General features: G+C 44.6%; 1 protein-coding gene across 3 annotated transcripts in view; it reads left to right on the plus strand.

The window, feature by feature from the left end:
* WIPF3 (WAS/WASL interacting protein family member 3) overlaps positions 1 to 6322 on the plus strand; it is a 40133-nt gene extending 33811 nt beyond the window's left edge. For all 3 annotated transcript variants that reach the window (XM_081882169.1, XM_081882170.1, XM_081882171.1), the window contains 5 exons: positions 416 to 547; positions 2070 to 2828; positions 3275 to 3418; positions 4678 to 4779; positions 5301 to 6322. In XM_081882169.1, coding sequence (XP_081738295.1) covers positions 416 to 547; positions 2070 to 2828; positions 3275 to 3418; positions 4678 to 4779; positions 5301 to 5341 — 1178 coding nt within the window. In that variant the 3' untranslated portion in view covers positions 5342 to 6322. The remainder of the gene's footprint in view (positions 1 to 415; positions 548 to 2069; positions 2829 to 3274; positions 3419 to 4677; positions 4780 to 5300) is intronic.
* Positions 6323 to 10508: the final 4186 nt, after the last annotated feature.

Raw genomic sequence — 10508 nt, forward strand, 5'->3', positions numbered from 1 at the left:
TATGCACTTAACTTTACCTCTCACAGATTGTTCAGTCATGTTAATTTTGTAAAGTTCTCTTTTTTCATGCAGAAGTCAATCCAGGCCTGCCAAAGAATTTGGATTATTACAGTGTTCTTTGAGCTATTCTCTGTAAATATTCCACTCTTTATTAAATATTGGATCTGTATGGTCTCAGAATCTTACTGTCAAGATGGATAGATTAGCAAGAAGATCCCTGCCTTCATTCACACACCAGAGGGTGCTGTGTTTCAGGATGTGGAGAATTGTGTATGTGGCTGTTGCATCAAGTCTCTTTCTTATTCATTATACGCTGCAGGAAAAGACACTGAGGGTAAAAATAAAAAGGGCCAGTAAGTCGGAAAGCTTGATAGAATAACCCAGATTTAATTTTTATTTTATTCTTTTGTCACAGACTCGAGGAGGAGGGCCGGCAGAGATGGAGGAAGCTCAGGAACCGCCAGAAGTGACATCCCTCAGGCATTGGGGAACCTCTTTGCAGAGGGTTTTCCTGTTCTGAGACCAGTAGGCCAAAGGGATCTGACAGGTAAAAAATTCATTTTTCTATTTAACTACATTGTCCTCTTCCAGCAACTAGAGCCTGACTCTACCTTTACACCCAGTTTCCCTAGCAACAATCTTATTTTGGCCCAGGATAGGAAAACCATCAAAACAGTATTTTTATATATTTAAAAGCCACCATGAACCACTCTTCAGCCATGGCTCACAAGAGCAGTTTTTGGATTGGCCCATAAAAACAAATGCGACAAAAAAACCATATGGAAAAACTGGATAGCTCAGTTGGTTAGAGCATGGTGCTGATAACGCCAAGGTTGCAGGTTCGATCCCCGTACGGGACAGCTGCAAATTCCTACATTGCAGGGGTTGAACTTAGATGATTCTCAGGGTCCCTTCCAACTCTACAATTCTATTTTGTTATGTTGTGGGGGGCAATCTGGCATAAAAAGCAGAAACTAAACACAGAACGAAAGGAGTTGGGCAAGTGCAAGGCAATTGGGGAACCTGAGATACTTGACTTATATAAAGTTGAACCATTGGCTGTCTAGCTTTCTCTTGTCTTCACCGACAGGGTTTCAGGCAGGAGACTCTCTCCAGCCTTCCCTGGAGATGTCGGGGTTGTATGGATAGCAGAAGCTCTGCCTCTGAGCTTGTCCTTTCATATTCAGGCCCTTGGGCTGGAGCTGACAATAACACCAAGATGCCACCAGGAGAACGTCTCTTGGAAGGACATTTCAAAGAGGGAGAGGAGGGAGAAGGCAGCAAACACGGCCTCTGAGGCAGGGCAGGTTCCCCTGGTCCCAAGGCATTGAGTGAAAACCGGTCCTTTGACTTGTGCTAGTTCATTGACTAGCAATTAAGTGTAGCATTTTCTGGTGTTGAGATGTTCCATATGCCCAGTTGACAACCCCAGTGCTGCCTCTTGCGCTCACTGCAGTTCCCAGTCTTCAGAAGGCAGCCCCACCAGCAACACACTGCAGCAGTCTAAAAAGCGACGTGACAAGTGCCACTGAGACCCATGGCCAGGTTGATCTCTATATACATATGCTCTCATTCCGACGAGAGAAATCTAATTAAAGCAACCAGTTTCTTGGGGAAATGTGCATCGGACATGGCAGGCTTAATAAGCTGGGTGGAAAGGGCAAAAAACACCCAGATCTGTCCGTACCATGAATGCCTCAGGGCTTCTGCCTCGTCTCGGTGCAGCATAACTTGAGATGTACAAGAATGATTGCTCGTCCTGTTGAGTAGGAGGCTGTGAATTTCTGTCGTTCGCGTCAGAGCAGAATGTGTTGGGGCTTCAGCCACCTCTGCTCTGCCTCCTGGGAAACGGCCGAGTCACTGTTGATACTGCAGCGTCCGACAGCTAATCTGTAGGATTGGAATGGCAGGCAGGCAATGGGGATTCGTGGCAAAGGGAAACGAGATTTGTGAAGAGGACAAATTCTCATCTTTTTTGGGGGGGGGTCGTCCCTCAAAGCGAGTGGCCCGCGCCATTTTTAACCTTGGTTTATTTGCTACTTCCTAAAACTTTTATTTGGTTTCCTCAGGTGGTCGGGCGGGTCAGCCAAGTACTGTAAAGACATCTCCTCCTGCAAAGGGTCCAGACCCACCGAACAATAATGGGAAGGCCAGCAGCAACCTTCAAACTGCGTCTGACAGCCCCAAACCAGCAAGTCCATTGGAAGCATCCAAGGCCCAGCAAGCGATTCCGGCTCGTCCCAACATCCCTGCTCCTCCTCCTCCGCCGCCGCCGCCACTGCCGCTATCGCCTTCCTCCAGCAAACCTTCACTTATCTTTCCCCCTCCTCCCTCTCTTCCCCCTCCTCTGCTTGAAAATCCCGAGAGCCTCCCCTCCCAAAGCGCCGCTGCTCCTTCTCCCCGCAAAACCCCAGCATCCCCTTCACACATGCCGGCGCCGCCACTGCCTCCTCCTCCCCCTCCCTTGCCTTTAGGGCCGCCTACTTCACTCCCAGGCAAAACCAGCGAGTGCCCCAGTCCTTCGGCCTCCCAGCTTGACCTAAGGCTCAGTTCCCCTTCTGTGCCCCCTCCGCCACCGCCGCCACTCCCAGTGCCTTCTATGTCCACCTTTTCCTCACACAGGACGTCTTTGCCGCTGCCCCCTTCGCCAACTTCTCACAGTGCCTCGAGCGGCAGTGGCGAAGCCCCGCCTCCGCTGCCCCCCAAGTCGCCGTTTGTGCAGGCCCAGATGCAGAAGCCCAGCATTCAGTCGCTGCCTCTTCCCCCAGCCCCTCCAAGCACGCAGCAAGTGGCTGTGACACACAAGAGGAGACAAGGCAGAGGTGGAGGTAGGAATGGCACTCTTTAGCTGCATCACCGCTGGTCCATTTCAACGTACCATAGTCCAAAATCCAGGGGTAGGCCAGGGCCGTGGCCTGCAGCTTCCAGCATCCGCTAACATTGCCTACACTGGCTGGTGTTGGATTGAGCTGTAGTCTTTGCCACAATATTGCAAAAAGGGGTTACTATTATTGTTTTACGTAGGTTGCATGCTAACTAGCCTGTATGTTTAAAGTGGTCTCATGCCAATAGGGCTGCAACATCGGGGTTTTCTGAATATTTAGACCTGCTCTTTGCCTGTAGCCTACTTCACAAGGATGGTGTACAGGTTATTTACGCTAGCCTGAGCTCCTTGGAAGGAGGAGGAGATGTAAGTGTAGTAAAAAACAAGTATGTCTGATGCAATGTTTGCTTATCTTCTCTGAGCCTTTTTCTGATGTGTATTTTCTCTTAGGAAAGCTGATGCCACCCCCAGCGCCTCCTGCAAGGTCTCCGACAACTGAACTCTCAAGCAAATGCCAATATGCTCAAGTATCTCCCTGGCTGCCTAGCCCAGACCTCTGCTCAGCAATTAAGAATGGGGCAGTCCACATAATGGGTAACGTTGATAAACTTACGTCTCTGCCCTGCCCAAAGATAAAAATGGCAAGCTTAAAGCATGCAGGAACTTGTCTTCCCCCAAAACGAGGGGTATTCACCCATGAAGGCTTGTTCAAATAAGGTGTTTACTAATTTACTAAGGAATGGCAAGGGAAGAACCTAAACAATGATATTACAGAAAAAAGCAAATTAAATTTTAAGTATGTAGCATTGAGCTTCTTCTGCTGTAGATTTTAGATACAAATGTAACTTCATGTTGTTGTTTTGAGGTAAGAAATGGATATTTGCTGAAATAACTGGGTGGAAACTTTTTTAGAAATAGAGGGAGAATAATATCAATAATGTTTAGCAGCTATCTAAAAACTGAAAGCTGTTTACATGCACCCTCTCAAACTCTTTGTAAGGTGAAACAGTTTTATTATACTGTAAGTATCTTTACTGATATTGTAAAAATTCTGCCATGCGATAAGTTTGCCAAATCACTTAATGGCTGAGCATGAACATTCTGGCTCTTGTTTTATTAAAAAATAATTTCAAACACCACAAGTAACATGGAACACCCTCCACCCCAAAAGCATGCAAACAAAACATGCAAACCATTTTCAGGTTCAACATGCTCCCAAAGGAACTAATTCAATTTCCTGGGGTTGTTTTACAAAACAAACTAGTTCCTTTCACATACAGTTCACACGTGAATTCAAGTTCATCCAAATCATCATAGAATTGTATGGCTGGAAGGAACCCCTAGGGTCATTTGGTCCAACCCTCTGCAATGCAGGAATCCCAGCTAATATTTTTTTCAGCATTCGGAATATTATAAGCACTTTGCTTGAAGTATAAAATACACTTGAGAAGACTAAGGAAACATCAAAACGTGCACATAGAGGGATGTGAATGGTTTTATCTTTCTCAACGATTGTGATCTTTAAGCTTATGGCCCAATGAGTTTGAAGACGTGTGTGTGTGTGTGTGTGTGTGTGTGTGTGTGTGTGTAAGGTAATGGAGTTGAAGATTAACTAGAAATCATTCAAAGTTCTATCCCAAAATGAACCTAATTCACACTCAGTTCAGTTGGCAATGATGGGAACTACTTTGAGTGTAGTTCAGAGATTTTTGAACTGGTGCAGTAAACTTTGTTGCCTCAAACAACTTTATTCCAAGAACTGTCTTAGACCATTCCTTTATCATTTTTCTACAGTTCCTTGAATTGGTTGAATTGTTGTAACTCAAAGGGGTGTTTTCCATTTAATTCTCCAGATGACTTTGAATCTAAATTTACTTTCCATTCCGTGGAAGAATTCCCTCCTCCTGATGAGTTTAAGCCATGCCAGAAAATTTATCCTAGCCAGGAAGCTAGAGGTAAGTGAGAAAGTTCTGTTACAGTCTGATCAGTTCAGGATAGTTAAATTATTCTACTCCTCTTAAAGACTAGAAACGGTTGTGTGATTATGACTCCTTAGAAATTTTCAAGAAACAGTGGCCTGGTCAGAAATAGAGGAGATGCTCACTAGACAGAAGTCTGCTTGGTCAGATCATGTAGATAAAAATAATCTGCGAGAGTTTTGCAGCTAGCGTTAAAGGACTTGTTTCTATGTGCTAGGAAGCCATTGGCTTGGGTCACCTGGCTTGAATCCTCACTAGAGAATCTCCTTTAGCATTCGGAACTTGACTGTTAAATGAGTCCCTATGAAACTCATGATTCTGTTACCAGAACAAGCCGCAAGACTCAGACGCCTGCCTGGTTGGATTTGAAGGCACTGAAAGCTAAAGTGGCTTCTCCTTGCATGTCAGAAACATGCCTGAAATCTACGGACTTGGTTGTTCGGCTGTAGCTTTTTGTCATTTTGGTTTTCTAGCTAGCTTCCTATCTATTTTTTCAGATAGCACCAACAACCCTCCATTAAGGACACAAGTCAGATGAGAGATCTCGGTAGCAGGAGCATCGCTGGAAGGATCAACGGAGCTTTGTGCAACGTAGGACCCTGTTTTGATGACCGCACAGTACATGAAGGCAAAACTGGCACTACATCCAAGATCATACGTGGTAAACAGTGGGACTGACTGGACTAGGATGCAGTTGGAAACTATTGTTGTATAATTCCGTTTCAATTGCTTTAAACCTGGGCTGAGATTTGTTTTTAATTTTGTGGAATACTCAGTAGATATATATATAAATATAAAACATGAAATAGTAGCCCACCTGTGTGGGTCATACTTTATTTTAGCATGAGTGTTCACAATGTTCAAAATGCAAACGAGTTTGCATAGACGACAGTGGTTGATGTTTCTGCCTTTACTATCTGCTGGATATAATTTATTCGACCCACGTAAATCATGCTTTCAAACTAGGTTTGCTATATTTAAATGTATGCAAGTTCCCACCCACCCCCTCTTAGGAATTCTGTGCATTGTATCTTTTATATATATGTATATATATATATATTATATAAATCCCCTTCTTCGCCTCTCTGTAGTTACACAAAATTGGCTTTCCAGTTAATGCAGTGGTGTGGATTGCCAGTGGAACGCAGCATGTGTGCATACATGTATATTTCAGTGCATAGGTGATCGGCACTAACCTTCCTTAGCACAGCAGAGGATGGTACAGGTGTTCACTGGAAAATGCACAAGCTCCAGCTGATTAGCAAGCATGGAATACCTTCTCCTGAATTTTGCCATGTTGCTGCCTTTCACATGTCACCAACATCCCTCCTAGATGCTCTGTCCCACCCATCCCTTTGATTAGGAAGTGGAGGAAAACCTGACAGCTGAAATGAGGCAAAGAACAATAGAATGTATATTGACTAATGAGCATCTAGGCTACATCACTACACAACTGTGCCTCCTGGCTGTCCTGGCATAGCATATTTATGATGTTAACATCCCCAGCAAATCTGAAGGACCAAACTAGATGGTTATATGGCTCTAATAGTTTCTGAACAATTTTGCTCCAGATGAAGAGCAACAACAAGAAGCTGGAGGAAATGCGGCAGGGGAAACATTTTGTATAAGGAAAAATGGGGTTTGATACCTCCTCTGCCGTTCCTGCTTTTAAACTGGCAGTGTCCCCTGGTTGCTTTGCATTAAAAGGGGGGAGAAAAGAGATGCCAGTATCTTACTCATAGGGGCCGCGCTAGGTACCATATAGCAAAAATCTGTAAGAAGAGTAGCAGGTGTTCTTTTTTACATGTGTGCGCACTCTGTGATATTCAGCTTGGCTCCTGAGAGTAGGCTGCTAGCACCTCTGATTTTAGCAACAAACTAAAGTTCTACCTAAAGCTCTATAAGACGCACCAAACCACAATACGCACCTAGTTTTTGGAGGAGGAAAACAAGAAAAAAATATTCTGAATCTGAGAAGTCAGAACAGCAAGAGGGATCGCTACGCAGTGAAGGCAGCAATCCCTCTTGCTGTTCTGGCTTGTGGGATAGCTGCACAGCCTGCATTTGCTTCATAAGATGCACACACATTTCCCCTTTTTAGGAGGGAAAAAGTGAGTCTTATAGAGCAAAAAATACGGTACTTAAATGATGTTTAAGAGGCGGGAAAGAGCAACGTAACACCTGTTCTTTTGGCTAGCTTTAACACACAAGTTCCTAGTACGCTTATGAGACAGCAGCAACCAGAAAACGGGGGCATCAGTCTGCATTAGGGAATAAAGATGAGCAGGTTGTGGGGGCTTAATGATTCTTGATTTTGAAATAAGGGAGCAAGCATCCGTATTGGCCTCCTTGACTACTGAACTCTGCCCATTTTGTCTCTAGCAGGGAGAAAGAAATGCAAAATGGGAGTCCGTATGCACCTAGCAAAATAGCAGCAAAGTGTTTCCGTGAATTGGATATTTAAAAACAAAGAAGTGTTCTCAATAGTATGAAAAATACCATGTGATTTCATTTTAAAATGCCATGCAAAATGTAACTTCATCATTTTTCCTTCTCTTGGAGCCTGTTAAGTCAAGTCAATGGTTGAAAAGTGCTTTCATTTAGATCTGCATATATTAAATTGCCATCAGACACATGTTTTACTTACTAATATTTTACAATGGATGCTGAGATCTATTTCAGATTCCCCCTGTATATAAAAACTTACTAGATTTGGTAGAAAACACTGAGGGCCAGAGTTAAAACTAAGCTTGCATTGGTAACCAAGAGACAGTGTCTAATTCTGTAGTAATTTTTATCCTTAGGATTTATTCTTCACTGGAAGAAAAACCAGGAGGAAAGTGTACAGAAGTATTTAGCCACTCAAGAGATTACTCTGTGCAGAAACCATTTTATTAGTTTTGTCAATCGGCATTGTCTAATACACAAATCCCAGATGATTGCAAACCCATACATATTAGTTCCCACGAGAAATATGTAAACAAAGATTTACAGATTCTGACTCAATTGGATGCTGTTCATGCCAACATATCTTGGGTGAGGCAGCAGGGCCATTTTTTCTCTACGTACCCCAAGCCTTTGGTTAGCGTGTAATGCAGGAGTGGAGAACATATGGCCCTCCAGCTGCACTGCAACTCCCATTGTCCCTAGCAAGCATGGCCAATGTGCAGGGATGATGGGAGTTGTAGTTCAGCAATAACTGGTGGGCCAAAGGTTCCCTCCATCTGCTATAGAGGAAACTACAGAAGCCAAATGCACTTTTATTGCCTTCTAGCCTGTCTAAGAGTCACCAAGCCCTATAATTTCCAACTGCCTTTTGATGCCTCTTCTGTGGATTGAAATAAGCAGTAACGTGTCAACTTACTTTAGGCATTTGATTTAGAAACTGCACATGCACTTCTGACATAGTATTTGATCAATGAGGGATTTACATGGGCTCCACAAAGACGCAACAGAGCAAGCAAGGAGGAGGAAAATAGGCTGAGCCCCAAGCTAGTTTCTGAAAGGAAGAACAAAGAGAAGAGCCATCCCACAACTCTCACACTTGCTCCTGTCTCCTCCTCAGTCACCAGGTTCTTGCAGAAACTACACTTACCCTTAAAGTTCAAGATCTGTGTGTTGTTCAGCAATGGACTATGTCTGAGTTTTCCCTTCTCAAGGGTTGTGAACACACACAGCTCACGGTAGTAGGAAATTTTCCTGTGCAGAATCAGAGCCCTGACATTTTAATCTACAAGACTAGCACCATAGTTTCTAGAATTTAATCATGTTTGCTTGATACTTACAGGTGTATGATTGCTCTCGTCCTTTTTTTTAAGAACAGAAACAATGATCCGGAGCAAAGGCTTACATACATTTCAACTAATGGCAAGCCGAGTTTGATTTCCACTAACCATGTCTGATGTTAATCTACACAACACTGACAACAAAGCAAACCACACAAAGGAAGACAGATTCAACATGAACATAACAATCAGGGAAGAGTATCATGTTTATCTTCAGCCATTTCACACAATTTCACGATGCCAATAATTTAGATTCCCCATGTGAGGAAAAGAGAGATTCACATTGTACATTAGTTTTGTTTTGCTACAATTATGGGATCAGAGGCGTACCTAGGATCTCTTGGCAAGGAGCTTTATTGGCCTGCATATTGCCTCAAAATGTTGTAAGCCAGGGGTCGGCAAGGTTTACCTCACCTGTGGGTTGGATCACGAGTGTGAGCGCACCCGCTCGCAATTTCCTGCGCCACAGAAATGAGTCCCCTCACTGCACTGCGTCTGCCAAGCAAGCGGTTCAGTGGCAGCTCGTGGGCCTGTTAAACAACCCCCGTGGGCCTTAGGTTGGCGACCCTTGTTGTAAGCCAACCCTGCTACATTTGGGGCCTCTCCAGAACACCCTGCTGAGTGGTTCCCTGGTATCTTTGCCCCCCAAACCCTATCCTGATTGGCATCACTGAGGACTCCCGAACCTTTTAATAGTTGTGTTAAGAGAGAACATTTCAACAGCTACGGCGTAGGGCTGGGCAATATATTGGCCGAAACAGGCTTGATGTCCATATCATGATATGTGCTTTATAATTTTTGACTAGGCAATATATCACAAATCATGATGTGTGTGCAGGCTATGCCAAAATCACACTGTGGGGGAAAACCATGAAGCTAACCAATGCCTCTAGATAGCGCCATATACTTCAGACATTGAGATGTATCGGTCGGTATATTGTGATATTTAGCTGGTGGTAGATCACAATGTTGAAAGCCAGATATTGCTCAGTCCTAGCATGGCCTTTACTCACGCAAAAGTGTGCACAGGGCTACAGCCTCAGAGCTCATCAGGGAAATGTATAAGACCTCACAATTAGCTTTTAAACTATAAATAGTTAGATGTACAGTGATCTATTGTGCCTTGCCTATGAAATGTAATTGAACAGAAAACAGTTGCTGTAATTAGTGATTTAAATGATAATCTAATGAACATCAAGGGGGAGGAGAAGGACCATCTTATCTGAATGAGGAGCTGGCAGGTTGAGTTTGGGCAAGGGTGGGAAATGGAGGACTTGCACCCCTGCTGGGGAGTTGCTCCTCCTGGCAGGAAAAGGAAGCAGGAGCCAAGTTGCCTGGATGCTCATCCTCCTATTTGGGAGAGGAACCTCATGGGCAGCAGGGCAGCCTTCAGAACTCCCATTCTGGACACAGCACCAGCACCCTCTGTGGGCTTCTGCAAACGCACTTGCTCTCTCATCTGCCTGGCCCTGTGCTTCTAGCAAGAGTGCCAGGCTGTGAGCGACGGCACCCTTCTCCAGAGTTGGCATGTCCAGCCCCCCTGCCTCTGGCTCTTCCCAAAATGCTTGCGAACTAGAGGAAGTGACTGTTGCTCAAGCTCATTGCCACAGCAGCCTTTTAAGGGAGTCCATTGTGGTGTAGTGGTTAAGAGCGGTAGACTCGTAATCTGGTGAACCGGGTTGGTGTCTCCGCTCCTCCACATGCAGCTGCTGGGTGACCTTGGGCCAGTCACACTTCTTTGAAGTCTCTCAGCCCCACTCACCTCACAGAGTGTTTGTTGTGGGGAAGGAAGGGAAAGGAGAATGTTAGCCGCTTTGAGACTCCTTCGGGTAGTGATAAAGCGGGATATCAAATCCAAACTCCTCCTCTTTTCTCAACTCGCTAACTTTGACTGACAGGTGGTGGGGAGAGGGAAGGAAG

This window comes from Podarcis erhardii, assembly GCF_964252035.2.
Source record: "Podarcis erhardii genome assembly, chromosome: 12".
Lineage (NCBI taxonomy): Eukaryota > Metazoa > Chordata > Lepidosauria > Squamata > Lacertidae > Podarcis > Podarcis erhardii.